At 34.6% G+C, this 20,694-nt stretch overlaps 1 protein-coding gene across 13 annotated transcripts in view; it reads right to left on the bottom strand.

Annotated features, from left to right (window-relative positions):
* LOC132706118 (potassium/sodium hyperpolarization-activated cyclic nucleotide-gated channel 4) overlaps window positions 1–20,694 on the bottom strand; it is a 188,173-nt gene that overhangs the window by 45,609 nt on the left and 121,870 nt on the right. For 9 of the 13 annotated variants that reach the window (XM_060677239.1, XM_060677243.1, XM_060677240.1 and 6 more), the window contains 2 exons: window positions 17,984–18,019; window positions 5,653–5,882 (listed from right to left, as the gene is read on the bottom strand). In XM_060677239.1, coding sequence (XP_060533222.1) covers window positions 5,653–5,882; window positions 17,984–18,019 — 266 coding nt within the window. The remainder of the gene's footprint in view (window positions 1–5,652; window positions 5,883–17,983; window positions 18,020–20,694) is intronic. The other 4 variants (XM_060677241.1, XM_060677251.1, XM_060677249.1 and 1 more) reach the window with 1 other exon arrangement.

Below are 20,694 nucleotides of genomic sequence, written 5' to 3'. Positions count from 1 at the left end.
TATTAGGTTGTTTATAGATTTTTATAGATTCTCGGATTTTTCGTTGGTATAAGAATTGGTTACATGCAAGAATTTTAGTTTTATCGAATAAAATAAAGTAAAGTAGAGCTCTTTCGTGTTCTTTGAGCCTAGTTGTTATTGTATCTCAATGGAATTTTATCTTTGACGGACCGAAGATTGAGAAATTTTTGGACAAGTGGTAAATCTGGTTTTGACTTTATACTTCTTTAGAACTTTTGATATGTGGTGTGTATGTGTATGTTTATGTGATATTTGGAATGTAAGGAAGGAGCACAGTGACAAGCGTAGGATTGCTTTCGGCCTCATTGCTATTAGAAGGTTGTGGTGAAGTGTATTTTTTGATCGAACGCTTAATATATTTAATGTGGAAATTATTAGAGAGAAGAGCAAAGGTAAGCTGTTTTAATTCTGGGTTCAGTGACTCGGATTGAAATAGTTTTATGGTTCTGTAAACAAGAGAGTTGATTACCGATGATTTTTGGACCATTCATTAAGGTATCGGTCTGTGTGCGTAGGTTTTCTGTAAACACAATGATCCAATGTTAGGTCTGATTTTCTATTGATAAGAAATAACAATCTTAACCGCGACTCAGGTCTCCACCTGTCACCAATATGGGAATCAGTCATCCGAGAAGGTGTTTATGCTTCTTATTTAGCTCCGCCCCCCTCAAACAATATATAAGCAGGTACAGAGCAAAATGCAAGCCAGTTTCAGTCAAGCTGTGAATAAGCCAACAGGATGATTGGCGAAACGTCAGCAAGTTCGACTCAGCAAAAATCGACGCAGGATTAATCTAGAAGTTTTATAAAAAGTATTACAGTAGCCTGTGGATGTTTCTTGAAAAATCAATGATGTAATCGTTGTGTGTTCATAAGTGACGTCCTGATTTTTGCTACTGTCTGAGCTGCGAAGAAGATAATAGCAAATGGTTTTTTTAGAATAAGGTTCCATTTTAAGTATTAGAGGATCATGTTTTTTGTTGCAATGTCTACTATTTTAATTTGGTTTAAAGATATTTTAGATTAAATTTGCACCTACTCTACATTAACACTGTACAAGTTTAACATATATTATTAATCCAGTCTTGTTTTTTTAAACCTATACACATTAAAAAAAGAAAGTTTTATTATTATTATTATTTGAAAAAAAAAACGATTGTAAAAATTGATACAATTGTAGCCAATGTCTATTTCAGTGGAGTAGCGAGGAAACCCACCAATTGTTGAAATAAAAAAGAAAAAAGTTGAAAAATATTTTTGAGTACATGTATCGCCATTCCCTATGTAAAATCGATGACGTGTCGAGACTATGCGTGACGTAATTAATTTGAGTTTCTTCTCGCGACATCTTTCTAATTGAAGCCGAAGAATTTAATTTCGCTGCATGAGCGGAAAAAGTCTATATTTACCTACTAATTTATTACCTTAAATGATTTATCGCAACATTAAAGGGGCTCGGGCTAAATATTTTACACCGCGAGCGATTCATCACACGAATCGGAAGTTTTCTTTCCTATCTAACATCGATCGCTTCATTTGAAATGCCTCCATTGTTTGATTACAGAAAAGTGCATTCAACGTTCCATGCCTGGATGCAAATATTTGATTTTCCTATTACGTATGCTTAGTCCGACGTAGCTTCTGCAATATCGTATCGTCAGATATCGTTAATTTAACCTGAGATACAAACATGGCGCTTGGAATTCAAGGCGCTGCGTCGGCAGCCGAGATAGGAAAGAAAACATAATAGAGAAGTGGCATGTGGCATCAAAGGCTTTTATTTCTGTCGATTCATTTCGCGTCGGCGTTCCGTGGGAGCAAAAATAATAAATTATAGACTTCTAAATCCTCAGGCGGAAACTGCTAGATGAAATTGCTCTCAGCGCTCATCATTTACGAAAGTATTCAGGGATTAGCTTCGAGGGAGTTAATAGTTTGGATTATCGATATACGCCAGTGTCAGTTGGAAAACGTTGTTGGCTTTTAGGCCGAGGCGTCTAAGTAAGGATATACAAAGTATACAAGGTAGTTGTAAATAGAATATTTTAACAAAGACTCGATTTTTGAGAAGGTGTTAATAGTAAAAATCTCAGGGCAGGACCTTAACCGCCGGGCGTTTTTTAATTTTCGATGATTTTGAAAATCGCACAAAACTTTTTTATGGCACTTTCTGATTGGAATAAAAACATAATCAGATTTCTCTATCATATCCAAATAAAATATCCGAATTAAATATTAATAATATTAAGTAATCAAAATTTTAAATTAAAACATTAAGTTGTTCTAGCATTTAGCATTTTTTATTTTGTTTTAATTTTTTAAACTTTTATCCCAATTACGAATTTTCATATATCAAATGTTATTGGCAATTTTCAAAGTTACCCAAAATTGAAAAACTGTTTTCAAGAATTGGCCATATTTTTCTTATTACGAAATATATTTAAAAACTTTTCCATTGCACCTTTTTAAGAGACTGATTTTTTAAAATAAATAATTGATATACGTTTCAGATGCTTAAATTTGATGGTTTGATTTAAATTTTATTTTCGTGATATTTCAAACCCAAAAACTATCTTCTTAATTTTTTTCTCAAACTCTTGACTGGAACCTTCGGCACTGCACTATAATAATAAAACTGTTTTTAACTGTTTTTAAGTTTTAATCTTCTCCTGAAGATGCCAACTTGGTTGACGAAACGCGCGTTGAGTACGTAAAATTGAGTTTCGGTTTGTGGTAAAACGCGTTATTGTGTGTTAATTTTTTCTAATTATTGTATGTTTTCTGGCCCCTACAATAATGTCAGGAAATATAATTTTCTATTTTCGGCATTTTCGGACATATATTTATTAACCACATTAGGTTTAATTTTTAATTTTTTAATAGACATTTATGCTAGAAATTAGCTTGCCGCTTATTAAAACACTCACAACAAAAAACAGACCAAGTACCTAGGAATAACAGGAACGAAAAGGATGTAGCTGCACGTATGCCATCGGCAAACAGCAGCTTCCTCAGATCCAAACAACCTAAGATAAAAATAGATAAGGCACGATCTGGTCTATCGTATGATCGCGAGACGTGGGCGGTAACTAAACGACAAACCGATACACTTTTAGAAGGGAACGAGCAGATTTATATCCCACACGGGTAAAAGTACGCTTTTTATTTAAAGCAGAAAATTGGAAATTTTGGAAAATTTCGGTGATTTTCACACTTTTGATGCCAGATGAAACGAGCAGTTTAAGAGGAACATTTTTAAGTAAACTATGCACTGAATTAGTGAACACTTTTTAGCTAACCTTTTTTGTTATAGACTTATTTATTCAAATTTGTTACTTTGATTAGTTAGCCTATAAGATTTAATTATTTATTATTGTTATTTGATATTTTCAATCAAGCTTGATAATTAACTATTAATTAATTTTATTCGTATATCTCGTGCATTATATCTTTAAAAGAAGTAGGATAATGTCTTTGCTATTTAAAAAATACCTAATATTGCCAACAAGTGACCTAATGTGGGCAGCTTTAAATTCAACAAGAATTTATACGGGTGTTATCTTAAACCTCGAATTTCTCAAAAAACAGAAAAATGTAAACATAATATTTAAATATAAAAAATTATAATTGAATTCGCCAACACGGCACCACCTATTTGGGACACCCTGTATAAGCTGAGGCGCATCTGTCAAACTGATTGAGTAGTGCATCATCTCCTTAGTCACTGGTTAAATTTTCATTGCAATACCTGGATCATTAACGCCACAACACAATTTTATATGGGGCAATCAAAATATGAAAAAGACACATAACTTAAATTTCTACCTAAACTATGCAAAATTCGAATAGGAATTTTTTCAGAAAGTGACCTTTATTTTAATCAAGGAGTCCAAAAATGTCGGTGTAAAATAACAAAGTTGTTGTGGGGGGGCACTTTTGAGATGCCCTGTATCAATAAAATTATAATATTTTGAATCTGCAGCCGAGTCCAAGAAACTTTTGTACGAAAGTTTGTTTCGTATCTTCTATAGGTTTCCAGATCGTATAGTGGATCGTTTTATTTGGCACACGATGTATGTAGATCACTAGTTACTGTGTATAGAAAAACTGCTCCATTTTGGTTTGAATCAGCTTAGGTTAGGCAACCTGGGGTACCTCACGACACGCAGTTTATTTCCGCACTTGCTAAGGCAGATTGAACGCAATATAAATTCAGATCTCTGCGATATGGGTGGATGCAGTAGGTAACATAATTTGAAACTGAATGCGAACAAGATCGGAAAGTGGTTCGCGGTACTTAAAGATGATCTTCATTTAAACATTAATAACCAGGCGCCAACGTTTCTGAATCTGGGTGTATTATGTGATAGTAAAGTTCAATTTACGGAACATATTAATCGCGTAACATTTTACATTTGAAAGTGCGCGAAGAAACTTCGTTAAGGTAACCTTTTTTCAACGAGTGCTTAATTTTTTACTATTCGGCGCTAGATTTAAGGAACACCGGCTTAAGAAACTGCAGAACAGCTGCCGTCGATTTGAGAATGCCAGTGCTTTTTTATATAACAAATAAAATGTTCCAGCCCAGAGTAACTACTTGGCTATGTCCCAACAGCGCTCAAGTTTCTTTCGAATTATAGGGTAGGATTAGATAGATCAGTTGCCTCGTTTACTGAGCGAACAAGTGGTCTTACTCCACGGTGACTGTTAAAATCGGAGTTTGGATTATTATTGTGTTCTCAATCTGTTATTATTATTTATATTTTGATAAGTTTGTCGAGTTCTTCTATCTTATTGATTGCATTGTATTGTTCAAATCTATTTGCGGGTGTACTAAAGTTAATGTTGAGTAATGCTTTTTTAAGCAGCTACCTTTTGTTCAACATTGACTAGGTTAATCTGGAGTTACAAAATTCATCATTTAAAGATCGCAGACTAACTTCAATTTAGTCGAAGCAAAAATAACAGGGGGTAAATATTGATTAATATATGAATAGTTCTATGATATAGTTCATTTTAGATCTTGTTAATTAAACCGATTGGTCCAATAAACTCCAGCAATTTTGTGGTTGCAGTGCGGTTATCGTTAAACTGTGTTCCAGTGGAGTTATAGTGTTTGTTGTTTCACGTACTCTTAAGTTTTGACAACCATATACCCTAACGTATTTAATGGCGTGAAGGTATGGGGACCACAAATAAGACGTTTAGTGGATGTAAAACTATGGAATTGGTTTTAGGTTCGTCATTCTAACTAATTGTACTATTGTACTAGAGCATCACTTTTTCGAATAGATAATTGAGTCTCCAATTTTTGATAGGCATTTCGCAGTGGTTTATTTGGAATATTTCTGGAGTATCAATGTCAATTATTGTTGCGTATATTACTATTTAATATCAAAATAGTCGATAATGTTCGGAGGCGGCAGTAAAAAAAAAAACCATGGCAAATATGTCTCACTTCATTCCTCGAATTTTTGCTCTCTGTGTGTTTCGATTCAATTTCCGGGCGTTTTGTGTAATCTATAGCGCATGAGAATAAACTATTTGGCAATTAATCTTAATCCAGTAAATGGTAGTGCGCTTTTCCAGGTGCGATTATTACGAAGTCACTGTCAACTAAACGCGGAATACCTTTGGCTCGGACTCTTGCAATCACTTTCGTTGGCATTGGAACTCTCGTCTTCATCCCTACTGGTGTTGTGAGATCTGGGGCTGTGCAGGGGTGTGTTGGCGTCGTCGGAACTGCCTTCTTCGCCGCCATGCCCCCCAGAGACCATCAGGTGGCTCCCGTTTTGGGCGCCACTGGTACCTGCTATCTGTCCGACGCCACAAGACGTTGGGTTGGTCGTGGGCGGGTCAATCTGTAATAAAGTAAGGTCTAACAATATTTCGGTTTCACAGTTATATTTTTTCTTCATATGTACACCTGGACAAGTAAATGGAAAATACGTGCGTTTGTTTTATAGACTGAATATGCCATGCATTATAAGCTCGTGAGCACAGGAAGAATGGTGATACAATTACAAAATGTACAACTTATGCATGGATGTTTATACCTATGAAATTATTTTCATTTTGGTTTGAACAGCTTCTCCTTTTTGTGCCATCTAATTTTATTTACTGTAGTCCTAAATATATAGATATATAGATATAAATAGATGGCATTCTTGTCCATTGTCTTAAGTTTTGTAGCCAAAATAATCGTTTTCTTGCAGGACCTCTTTTAAGGATTATCTTAGCCAGTATAATAAGCTAAAGTAGAACATATTTATGGGTTTTTTTTGTCTTCTCGTGCAGTGTAGGATAGCTTCACTGGTTACGTGGTATTTCTGTAGCACTACATATCATATGTGGTCCCAAACCTTTACATGCAGCAGAGATCATATGTTGAAAGCTTCTCTATCAGGATTTTAAATTCGTTTATTTGTTCCCATTTGTAATTAACAAATTTACCCAGATCGTTCATCGTTTGCAATTGGGAGTTGTTCACGTGAAACTGGCCATTACTATCTTGTTTGTTTACGACCATAACGTATGTTTTATGTTGTTGTTGATTCTGAATACTTGTTTTACTTTGTCCATAAGTCTCTGGAGACGCTTACCTGTCTCTGCAATTAAGTTTAGTAACACACTCTATTCTCCAAAGCCTCTTTAATAGCTCCAAATATATATTAGCACACATTCTTATCGAACCCCTTGTCGTACTTCAAACTCTTCCGAGAGCCCATTCTTTATTCAAAGGCGAGCTTTCTGTTTCCAATAAAAGCTAGATATTATTATAATACGAATATCACTGTCATCCAGTTAAAACTGTGTAAGCGTATCCAATAATTTTCAGAGATCTCCTCTTGTTGGGGGTTTTACCCCTGAGGTTTTTGGTTCGGTATGCAAAGGGCGAGTTTTGAGCACCGGTGGTGTTGTAGTGGTAGTTCATAATTTGGAAGTGCGTCGAGTTAGGCAGGTTGTCTTTAACAAGCGCGCGTTCACTTTTTGTCCGCCAGAGCGCGCTTCGGTGCCGACTCAAAACGGAAAAAAATCGCACATAGCGATCCCGCGAGAAAGAAAATAAATGCATATTATGGAATTATCTACCTAAAATTCCCAACATTTAACTATGAGGGAGAATCCCGAACACTTATGATACTACACTTTACATCGCATGCTTTCAGTATTAGAAAAAGCTAGGAGCATCTTCGTATCTAAGGACACATAGAACCGACACCCGCCACCTCCACCTACACCTCAAAAAAAACCTCTCTATATCGTCCGCTTCATAATATTAAATTAAAAGGCAAACGGATTATAAATGAGGTGGCCCTTTAAAGGCCTCGTCGAGTGTTTACGCGCATAAAACAAGCCCCAAGCACGTCTCGCGTTTAAGAAAACCGACATCTTGTATTTACCGGCATTCGCCATCGTGAGAAAATTCAATTTTCAAAGTTTGATCGATGGAATTATTCTCCGACACGAATTAATTTCGAAATTAAAAAATCCAATTACTCCACGAGCATGCAACGGCCGTTAGTCAATAGGAAATTCTCGGCCTTTTCCGTAATTTAATACTGCGACCGGCGGACCGACTAACGACATTGATTTAGCCATAGGAAGGAAGGCAACTCCCTCACCCACCCGTAATTTAAATTTGCTAACGTAATGAACGCGTCGCCGTCAAGAACTTACTTTTAGCAACTTTATTCGGTTGATAAATGGAAATAAAACAGATTTCAGCCGCGGAGGAACGAAAAATTCTGAACCCGCGTCCCACTATGACCCAGTTCCGACGATACGCGGGAACAATACCGCGACGGACAGCCAAAAAGTTAGTAGGGGTTTATTTTTCGCTTTTGCATCGATCCTAACCCTACGCAGTTGGAAAAATAAAGCTAATACCGCGTGCGCGACTGGACACTCATATTGCGCTCAACCGAGTTCTTATCATGAAACCTTGGAAATGTGTTTAAGGATCAAGCATTCACTATTCGGCAGGGATTACCCAAGAAGAACCTCCTCACAGTATTTACTTAGAATAAAAAACCTATTACAGGGGAACCTAGTGTAAGGGAAAGAGCACCATCATCATCAAGCCTAGTGATTCCACATAACTTTAATAATAATAGATTTTAAACTTTAGGATGTGGACTTTATTGGCCATTAAATACATTATAAGAACAACAAATGGCAAGTCACATCTGCGAATGAAAATGAATTAACACAATATCAAACACATTCTAATAACACTTATAGAGAGCAACATAATTACCAGGTAGACAAATACTAAACATTGAAATAAGAATTAGGTAAAAAAATCCAATTAGTATTATGGAGACTCAACTAGAAATTGTTTTATTATTTTACAAAATTTAATGTATGACACAGGTCCTTGACAACAATTGGTAGAAAATTGTAATAATTAATGTACTATTTATTTCACTCGGATGAGCGCACCCTAGAATGCGTCTCGACAATTAATTTACATCCCGTGGAGTAGTGATTGTACCGATCACAGTACTCACGTATGCGAGTGAGTGTGTGGTAAATAATTATAAATAGAAATATTAAGCTTTGAGAAGGGCGTACGACAGTGATCACGAAGTTTTGCATTCGCAATCACACGTATCGCTCTTTTTGGCACAAGAAAAGCTTTGCGGGCATGTACGGAACCACCCCACAAAACAATAGCGTACGCTAAGTGGAAATGGACCAATTCTTGACATGACAGGAATCAGTGGCTTCTTTAAGTGTCTAATTAAAAACTTTTAGCTTGACAATTTGTGGCAAAGGTATTCAATGTTCAATACGATTGATAGAGGCTCCGATCACCTTTACTGGAGTATTATTGTGCACTTTGCTACAAGAGAACATAAGATCGTTTGTTTCAATTTCGTGCAACTGTAAGGAGTTGAAGGAGAACCATCCAAGCGCTCTAGTCTCGTTGATCACTCTATCAATACTAAATTTATATGGGTTCCTAGCTCGGGATAAGAGAATTGTATCATCCACGTAAAGCATAGTACTACATAGTATGCACTCCAGACGATACCGGCAAGCTAAAACGATTAAATCTTCCATTCCGTCGACACACTGAAGGCTGCCACAAAGGGAAGAGCGCAATAATCTGTGAGGCATGCCACTGATGCCACTCAAGTTTCTGCATCAGCACTTCATCATCCATACAATCAAAATCTTTCGTGAGATCGCAAAAGGTGGCATCTGCCATTTCACCATCGTCACAGCCGTCGACAATGCTCCCAACAAGACTTAGCAGAGCAAGCGTAGTGGACCTTCCCTAAACCTGAACTCCTCTTTGCACAATAGTTCGTGCTATTCAAAATAGTTCAGTAAACGATCTTTTAAGTTTTTTTCGAGGGATGATTGCAATAGATCTATAATTTGAGGAGACGTTGGTATCTCTCTTCTTGTGTGTAGTGGCACAATCTTGCTTATTTTTAACTGTTCTCGAAATATTCCAATTTCGAACATCTGGTTAACTAACAAAGTTGCGGTGTGTTTAAGAATTTTTGAATTTAGGTTATAAACGTCTAGAGAATTAGAATTACTCAAATGTAGAATTTTGTTATTTATAATAATAATAATAATAACAAATTTATTGTTTAACCATAAGAATATAAAATATACCAAGGACCTACAGAATTGAAGAATATACATATGGTTTACAATGGGCGTAAAATGAAGACCTCTGGACATCTAGATACTGATGAAGCCCTAATTTGAAACAAAGAAAATTAATAAAGGGCACAGTCATAATAACAAATAAAAATTGACACTACATTAAAAGAAAGAGGAAAAAAAACGAAGAGAAGCGAAATACAAGTAAAAGGATTAGGGAGCGGGGCAGTTGGGGTCGGAGGAAGGGATAGTAACTAATATTTATTTCCTGATTCTGTTCCTAAATGTCAAATGTGATTGCGAAAAGTCATATATATTGAACTTATTTAGAAAAAGCTATATTATAAGAAAACGATTTTTTAAACTCTCCTTTCGATGTTGAGGAACAGTCAAGAGCCTCCTGCGACTTAAGTTTAAATTATATACATCACTTCTAAAACAGCTTTGTTGTACAGGTAAGGCTGCGTTTTATGCGTAATAATTTTGTAGAAAAAGGTTACGACATGAAGCCTATATCTGTTAAACATACTAAGGCAACCAGATTTTTTTAGGTAATATGTTATGTGGTCTCAGCAACTCACTCTATATAGTCTGAGACATGAATTCTGCACTTTCTGAATGAGATATTTTTCAACAGTATCAAGGCAGGGCATGTATACACTAATACAATGATTCAGAATTGATAGCACAAGAATATCACACAGGTTTTTTTATATTGCGAGACAAATAATAACATTCACTGTTGATTAAGTTTAAACTTGTCACATGTACCCAGAATTTTAGTTTTGAGTCTACCCCAGACTCTTGCAGGAATCTACAAATGATAAGGTAAGGTTACTAATTTTGATTTCAATATTCCTTCGTACATGATTAATCTTCTGGTAGTTACTAAAGAGTATAACTGATGATTTATTTGTTCAAGTCATAATTAATCCTCTCCTCTGCTGTCTGTATCGTTAAAAGAATAATACAGATGGGCGTCATCCACGTAAAGGTCATGTTTTAAACACTTAAACACTTACAAAACTGAGAAGTAAAGATTGTAAACAGCAAAGGTTCCAAAATACAGCTTTAAGGGTGGTCTCTCTCTGAAGTCGATAGGGATAAGCATGGCTTGATGTTTAAAACAGAGGTTAGCACATTCGCACAAGATGTGCTTTACTTTCTACTTTTTACATACTCTGCATGTCGGGGTGCTACTTAAAGCGAACTTGAATTTGTGTTGGTTAAATAAGTTTACCTGTGTCCATACGTAACTTCTTTCTGGACATTATTTTATTAATTATTCCCGGGAACGTTCCTTCGTTAGCTCTTGTACAGCTAATGTCATCAAGTCAAGTCGTTCCTTTAGTTCAGGGGACAAGTTTAAGCAAAAGTTTTTTTTCCAGGCTTAATATTTTGCAGTTTCCTTTACTCTGTTCTTCTGATTTCAATTCTAGCGAATTAAACTTCTAGTACTTGGTCTAGTTTCTCAAATACCCAGCCTTCATAGTCGCGTATAGCTAAGGCTCAGAGTCATAACATTCCTCGTCAATTGAAGAACTGTCATCTCCTCTAGAGCTGTCAAGATTTCAACATTTTCTCCTCTCCTTTATTGATATATGATGGATTACTTTTCACTTAATTGCTATTTTTTAACATATATATAAATAACCAAGAGCAATAGTAATTTGTAGTGTTTTATAGAAATTTATTTCTGATTTTATAACAATGTTTATTTCAAGTTCGAGTATACAGGGTGTTTCATAATAATAAGATGTTGATCTTTATGGGTGTGATTGCTTAGATGATTTTAAGAAAACAAGTTTATGTCAATGTACGTAATGTTTTGCTAATAATATACATGGTGTTAAGATATATATTAAAAAAAAGGTTTTTCCTAATTTTCATTGGAACTGATAAACTGATAAATATTTCGTTGAAATTTAGCAGAGGCACACAATGCTTGGAAACACTTTTTATCAGATGAAAATTAATTTTCTACTTTCACCGATGGGGTCGGGGTAAACATGATACTTAATACTTTTATCGAAAAAAACGGTATGTTACTTTTTTATTCATAATTTAATCATTGTAATCAAATTAAATTAATTAATTTACTATTGAATATGGAAAACTAGGTTTAAGTGGACGTTGCTTCTATGCTTTATGGGCGTCTACCAAATAATCAATAGAATATAGAAATTAGTTTCAATGAAGATGAGGAAATAAAGCAATTGCTGACGTATATTGGTCTATACATACATATACATATATCTATTATTTGACACATTTTCATTATGTTTCTGTATACGTACCCAATAAGCGGGATCTAATTGAGCCCTATTATTGGCTGAATCTAACAACGAAAATTCCATACAATTACGAATGTGGCTTTTAGAATTTTCATGTCATGTCTAAGCTTTATCGTCATCAAAAAGTAAGCAGGAAAATCAATATAGAGCATTTTTTATGCACAAATCCATTCATTTTTTGAATAAACGTCATTACTAAATTTCTGTCTATAACTTTTTCAATGGGGTAATATTTAGTAATGGTCTACATTTTGCTTCTAATTCTAGTTTTTCTTCGTGTGAATGTTTGAAAAATCTCTCCACATTAATTAAATGAAAGAATATAAATTGTCACAAATACATTAAACACAGCCCAAAACTCCTTGATATGTAGTAATTAAATTTATTCTTGTGCGACACCTACTGGTTAGTGCAAATTTTTCCGACATCTTAAGCTAACCATTTTCGAATGCGTTTATTGCGCCCCAGATGGCGCGGAAGACAATCTCATCCCGCGAAGCTTTTTATCTTGGGGTTTATACAAACGCAGCGTATCCAAACGAGTTCAGCATCCGTCTCGATTGAATTACGAGTATACCGAACTAAACGAGCGTTGCTACACTTAGAAATACGGTTTTGTGCTTCGAGTTTGGGGTTTAAAACGTCGGAGATAAAACCAAACCGAACACGGCGCTTTAATCGCGCACAATAGTCCGAACGGGCTTCTATTGATCTCGATGGTGGGTTTGCGATCCAATCCCGGAAAACCAAATATGGCGGGCGATTTTTCAATCGGAATACGAAAAATGGACGAAAAACGGGTAGCGACAAAAACACACGCTAACGTTGTCACGTATCCGCGCGCCTACGCGGGAATTATTATTCTACACGTGTCCAAACTCTATGGCGACATTATCGAACTTTATCTCACTTATTCGGATTCCTATTCGGGCGAGCCGCATGTAGGCCTATGCGACGATGATTTTTGTTTTGTTTTGCGTTGCACGATTTCCACCAAAATTGCATCTTTTTTTACAACAACCGTCACTGATGGGTGAGTCTTTTTCTTTTCAGGTTTCTCTTTTTTTTTCTGCTTCTCTAAAAAACTCTTCAGATCTCTCTAAATCCCTCTGTTGAGCTCTAATCCTAGAGGTTTAAAGTGAGAATAAGTGCGCGAAAGAGAGACATAGCGGCTGCGGAAGGAGCTAAAAAAAGACTTCGTAAACTCACTACTACCAAAGTTTATTATTTTGTTAATTAATTTGTTATGTATAAGTGCATGCAATTATTACTATAACAAGACCCTCGAAAGATAAATTATACATGGCTGCAGTTAATTCTAACAAATTCCACTAATAAAGAGAAAACAAAAAAAATCGTATATCCCGGATAGTGATACATTTTCCTGATAACCGATGAGAAGGTAAAAAAACATTTTTCATTAATAACTGTCTGTGCAACCTTGCACAGATATCCACTACGATCCACGATTATTCAATCGACTCCACATCTTTAAGCTGATTAGTTCTAACGTCAGTTTAAAGAGGATATCTAAACAGTACGTGACAATGAGTTTGGCACGTTCAGTATGGTCGAGTTTATGTATGATAAACCTTTGAAATAATTATTCTTTACACAACTAACGAAGTATGGATCAAGGTATAGGGTAAACTGACACGTTGATACTATTCCTCGAACTTGAATAGCAAATAAAACAAATGGGCCATATTAAGCGAAACCTTGTTTTACAACACTACGGATTGAAGCACACCGACAAGCTAAGATCTCAAAAATTATTATTATTACAAGTTAGACTTGTTTCGAATATTATCAGACCTACAGGATAATTAAAAAAAAAGAATAATATACATAAATTTTAGCCATACGCAAAAATGCTCAAAATACTAAAAAGAATTGTAATATCACAAGGCTAAACCACATATCGGCATTTTATGTTATTTGAAATTAATATCACTTCAAAATTGTAAATGTCATTACCGCAATCAAGAATAAAACTCTTTTTGGATTTGGTGATTTATTATCCTCATGCAAAGTTTATGACCAATGGACAAAAGACAAGCAGCGAAAACTGACTTGGACACTGCCACATAACCTCGTTCTAACAAACTTTGCATTAATTTAATTCTTTGTTTTATTCGATTTTTAACAATCCCGTTTAATAAGGAATTAACGATTAGACAAATTTTCAATATGGCTGAATAATCGGTCTATCAATAAGTTGATTTACAAGTTCGCCAACAGATCCCAAATTATAACATCAAAATTTCAATTTCTAATCAAAGTTAAGGATCCCGTGGATTATTTTTCTAGATCAGGGATATATTTTTAAACTGTGTACATTGCTATGTAGCTTAGATAGGACAGTCTGGCAGGAAAATTTCTATCAAGGTTCATGAACATCCAAGTTTTCTGAAATAGTATATTATGCAACCAGTGCGATAAACGGCGTTTGACTCACGAGTTTATTTGGCACGAGCGGTTTAATAAACGAGTGAGTTAAAAAGTTTACCGAAGGTGTTGCATACTATACTTTTTCTACGACCGTTAGTTTTTGGGTACATTTTCGCAAAACAACACGAATACATGCACTGACATGACTGTCAGAATTGACAAACGTCAAAATTCAAAATTCAGATTAGAACCGCTAACTGCATATTGACACGAATGGATTTTAATCTGCAAGTCAAAATCAGTCTAAGATATGTACTAAGCTGAAACATCGAAAACGTATGCTAAACAAATACAAATCAATGTTTTTAAGTATTGAGCTCATATTCAACTTGATAAAGATAGGTTACACCAAATAATTTACCCGAAAAATTGTATTCAATGGAAATTTGCGAAGCGTACTAAGCAACTTTTCCTTAACTACTTTACTGCGTCGCCCTAAGTTTTTGCAGAATAAAAAAAAATTAGGCACCTTTAAAATTACACTTTTATTAAATATAATGAAAATGTATTTAATTAGACTTACAAGATTAGACTGATCATTTAATAAACAGCTCAAAGCGCAAACTAATTTCGACGAGAGTCAGAAGTAAAGTAAATAGGGTAAATGCTTTTCCATGAGGTAATATTTTCGTTAGTGCAGCCCATTTGTCTTATGGCGGGATAGTTAATTAGAGATAGTTCTGGGGCTTTTGATCCCAGATGGCATCATTAACAACGAGGTACATTACGTCACCTGAAGATTAACCCAAACATGGTGTTGTGTGAATGTAGATTATGTACTTATCATTACATTTACAGAGGAAAGCGTTATGATAATAGTTCCTTGAACTGGACAAGCTTATTCATTAGCAAATATAAAACAAGATGGATTGGTAGAAGAGCCCATGTTTATTAAAACTATCAAGATGAGGAAAGATTAGAATAAGATTGGCTATTTGTGAATATTATTTTGGTCGTAGTATCTCAGCTCATTAGGCAAGATATTAGTGATACCAATAATAATGATGCTTCAAAAAACGACAAAATCAACATAATTTAAAACAAAGTAAATCTTAATCGGCTGTACTAGTGGGGGGATTTTCTCCTTTTCTAAACACAGTTCATGGGTACATGGGACGTCGACCGCCACTATGATCGGGAAGTGATTTCTTATAGGTCATTATCCTATCGATCGTTCTGCCAGTGTTCGTAGTCGTATGTCACTTGTCATTCTGAGGTGTCGGGTCAGTCATCCATCAGCCATCTCATTGTACTCAATCAACATAAGATGGTTTAACTGGTTTCATAGTTAGTTAGTCGTTGCAAATATAAGTGTGCTTGTCCAAGTACCTCCTATTGACGTTTTTGTGAAAATACAGGCCCTCGCTTGGAATACACTGGGGAAGCACCTGTACATATGTCTGCATGCTAAGGCCGCTCTCCGAGCCTTAAGCCTTACCTTTAGGTGTAAATCGGCAAATCCTAGGAGGACTTCCATCGATGCAGTTAGTGTGGTTCCAAAGGTGTTAGTTAAAATTGTGAAATATGAAAAGCTAAGCTCGTCTTCACCTTCCAAACTACTCCATTACAATGAGATTTACTCAAGTGGCTTTACTGAAGCCGTTAAGTAAAACAATATCTGGAAAAATATTCCACGAGATATTTTCTTCTCAATTCAAAAACTGGAAAACGCATAATGGGATAATATATTTTTTTTAAGAAAGCAAAAATACTAGGCAGCCGCCAAACCGTTATTGGGTCCGTCAATTTTCATAAACGTGTAAGTTTATTCCTATATAGCTATCCGAATCAATCCATTTTCGATCCAACAGTTTTCCGCGACAGGTCTAGAAAACCGAGGGTTGATTTCACCCTCGTCAATCCTATTTAACCAACTGAGAAAGACGCATTAGTAAAAGGAAAAGCAGTAGCCTCGTTCGACAAAAAATACCTATATATCAATCGAGCGAGATTAATTTGTGACCGTCACCGGAGTAAGGAGTGCAATACAGAAATATTGAGATGACGTTTCTGAATTTACCACAATCGTATTTACATTATGTGTCAGTTGTCGAGAACACGAAAACTAGTTTGCAGTAGTGTTCAAACCGCAAATCTGGAACAAACGCGGTGTGCTAAAGGAAAGGATCTCGCTTAATTTCGCTCATCGAATTCGCGCCAAACGCAAAAGCCATATAGCCAAATGCACGCAAAATGAAGCTGAAACTGAAAAATGACTGGTTTTCCTTTGTCAGTCGAATCTTCTTTGTTGACTGCCTATCCGCGTTCAACGTCGACGACCACATACCCAAATACGTCTCTGGCAGGGGTAATGAGTTCTCCAATTGATTTTATTCCAGTCCATTGGCTCATATTCCCAGCCCAGGACATTTGTTTTCGTCCCATTCCTCCTTTTCCCTCAATTTTGCCCTCCAGAATTAACTGCAGTATATCAGATTTTTCATTCCGAAAAATGTGACTAATCTTTATTGTGGTAAGTAGTTATTTTTCTTTATCTTTATCTATTCTTGGAAGAAATCTTAAGCAACTGTTTGCATGTCCACATTTCGAATGATTCTATTTTTGTTTACCTTAGGCGCCCGAGCCGCTACGCCATATTAATAATATGGATCATACGTAACATAGGTTTAGATCACTGCATTTGAATACCTTTACATATTTCATAAATGCATTACTTGCCATTCGTATTATCTGCTTCGCATTTCCTCATCGGGGTTCCAAATCTGACCGCAGTCGATATCTCAGGTATCTGTATTGGGTTACTGGTTCAAATCATCAATTTTGTGTTATGATTATATCGACGTTTGTTTTCGCTGATTAATATAAACTTACGCGGCTTAGTCGATTATACATTTGTTGAAGTTCTTCAGCATCGTTGCCAATCAGTACAATATCTGGGTTGTTTGTCGGACGTCTCTTCTTATTTAAATCTCTTCTGAGATGAGGTGTAATGTTGTCTGGTGCCATTTTCCACTCTTTATGCTTCATCTGTCTTCCTCAGAATGTCCATAGATATTCTGTGTATAACACGATCGAAGATTTTTTCTTAATCCTTAAAAGATAAAAATATACCTTTATTGAAGTCACTACAATTCTGTATTAAAAAACTTGGTTTTTAAATAGGCTATAGTTTGTTGCGTACTTGTTCCAGACTTTAAATCAAGTTGATTCGATATTTCTCAACTTTATAAAGCACTATCTATATTAATATATAGGAATTTGTTCTGAGGCAACTAAGCTAACACTCAACTCGACTGAATAGCTTGTCGTAGTCAGTAGCCCTACGGTTTAGATTGAGTTGAACGTGAAAACGAGTAGTGGTGCAACTGTTATGAACGTTTTCAATTAACTAAGACAATAAAAGCTTGAAATTTGAATAGTTTCAAAGTAAAAACTTGTGAGAGTAACCATAATATAGCTTCATATGTTCCAAAACTCAAACTTGTGACACTTTTGTGGTTTCGATACAATATTTTAGACTGGTGCCTTTTAAATTTTTTTGCAACTGTCACAAAAACAGATATTGTGAACAATCTCCTAAGTGCATGTATAAGTGATATGGTGCCGAGCTGTTGAATGTAATACAATACCTTAAGGCGAAATCCCAATATGTTCGTCATCATTAGCTGGAAGTCGAAGAATGAAATTACTAATATTTCGTTTCAATCACAATAATATATAGTCTACCACTTATGAATCTCAAAACTTCGTCCTAGTGGACGTTGATATATTTTCGTTGTTTCCTAAGAAGTTTTGGTTGATAAATATTCTATCCCGGACAATCCTTGAAACTCCAAACATCCGAATTTTATTAAGAAATTTGAACTTAACACGAACAAACTCTTAACACCTAAAAACTTGGGCGACCGATTATGGAAAGTTCGTCGCGCGCTTTCCTCAAAAACTCGATACGAACGAATTAAATTGTTTTGAAGTTCCGAACAAGTGGCGGTTGTCAGGAGTGCACTCAAGATTTTTCTACCCCAAACTTCGAAAATTCGCAACAAAAAGGAAAATGAGAAGATGTCCACAAATAGTAAGAAATATTCCTCTACTGGGTAATTGTTACTGATTTCCTTAATTTATGCACATTTTTCCATCCGTGAATCAATATATATATATATATATATATATATATATATATATATATATATATATATATATATATATATATATATATATATATATATATATATATATATATATATATATATATATATATATATATATATATATATATATATATATATGATGACATTATATTCCGGGATATCATCCGTTCGCTCGTTGAACTCCGACTGGAATCCTGCAAATCTTGCATCCGACTGGAATCCTGCAGACGTTTCGCCAAAATCTCACTTGGCATCTTCAATGCTCGCGCTCCGAAAACACTTCGAACATATATATATATATATATATATATATATATATATATATATATATATATATATATATATATATATATATATATATATATATATATATATATATATATATATATATATATATATATATATATATATATATATATATATATATATATATATATATATATATATATATATATATATATATATATATATAATATAGCAATTCCGTCATTTGCTGCAATATATCGCAGGGTAAATTAATCACATGTGATCCCTTAAGGGTTTTAGGAAGAATTTTCATTTGTTTATTTTGTAGATATACAAAATGTGATGTATTATTTTTAATTTAAATTTGTCATTGTCTACAGAATAAGAATATTATTATTATTTATATTAGAAAGTAAAAATTTGTATGTTCCAAACGCCATTATATAATTCCAAACTAATTTGAAAGTAATTTTGTGTCATAATAATAAGCATACTTATCTTAATTTTGGGTTAAAATCATTCATTGCCATTTAAGTTTCCTTGTTTTTTGTCCCTTTCTATTTTAGACTTTTGTTTGCTTATTATTTTCTTGAGACAAGAAAATGCTTTTATTGCTTATTTTTATAAGAATACTTTAATAATAATTTAGCTCAAAAATTTTCATTTATATTATTTTATAAAATTGCTTGAATTATATGTATTGTATGAGAATAATAACCAAATAAAATTTACTGTAATTTGTTCCAGGTTAACTAAAATGATTTCTAGGAAGAAACATTGACTGTTCGCAGCAACTTTCTCAAAGAAATAAAAACGAACTTTCTCATTTATGCGTATAACCTAAAGGTATTTTTAATAAAATATGGTAATGCGAATCATTTGCATCCTCTTGTGAAAAAACTAGTACCAACACAAAGCAATAAAAAACAGAGCCTTCAAAGGATTCCAGTAATTTATAGGTACTTTAAAAATTCGTTTTCAGGCAGTAGCGAGAGCTTTCAATTTACTTTATTATTTAGCTCGAAGTCTTTGTTGTGAACCACAGTAGAACTCCTTTATTTCACTGGACAACTATTTTTATAGGAAACCTCGAAATTCTTGACAATTATTAAGCCAGAGGATTAAACTAAATAAAGAAAATTAGAAAACGTTTTTATAAATAATAATAAAAGTACTACAAATATCAAAAATCCACGCATCTTTTTCTATTTTTGAAAAAACAAATTTTAAGATGTAATTGATTCAGTTAACTCTTTTTAATGAAGATAAGTAGTTACTTTAGGGCACTTCTGCATCCTCCGTCCCGGATGACGTCTGGAGATGTCAATATTTCTAAAGCTCAAATTCCTAAGATAGTTCAAATCAACTTTTGCGCTTACCAATTCCAAGAGTCGACGAAATAATCGTATTAAAACTGCTTTAATTTCTACGGATTCTCGCGCTATACGTCCGTAAACAAAATACGGCTAATATTCCTCACTACGCCGAACAAAACGACGTCAATTTTAAAATAAGTCGGAAAACGTCGCCCGCATACAATCAGAAATAATCAAGGAGGAAAATTTGCCCTCCCCGACGCTCCGAAAGTTTGTCGTAAAAAATTCGGAAACGTGATACGGCAGAAGGCAAATACAGATCCGTACATTGTTAGGGAAATTGGATATGAAAACCTTTTTTCTGTTCACTTTTAAATTACATCTTCTTTACGGCGGAAGAAGCACTTCGAGGATTTTCGCCGCTACGGCAAAAGAGATTTAAGACGGCCGACTAACGGAACGGGTCAGACTACGGAGATATATACGAAGACATTTTGCTCTAATTTGTTCGAGGAAAACGTCGAGAGATTTCAAATTTGCGGAAGGTCTCTGAATCTCCCACTAAAAAAAAGTATTTGTATAATATAACAGGGCACATGATAATTTCGATCAAAATAAAAAAAATTG

Source organism: Cylas formicarius, unplaced genomic scaffold (genome assembly GCF_029955315.1).
Source record: "Cylas formicarius isolate icCylForm1 unplaced genomic scaffold, icCylForm1.1 PGA_scaffold_8__14_contigs__length_24414737, whole genome shotgun sequence".
Classification (NCBI taxonomy): domain Eukaryota; kingdom Metazoa; phylum Arthropoda; class Insecta; order Coleoptera; family Brentidae; genus Cylas; species Cylas formicarius.
Note: the sequence above shows the minus strand (reverse complement) of the source record. Positions and strands in the feature narration are given on the sequence as shown.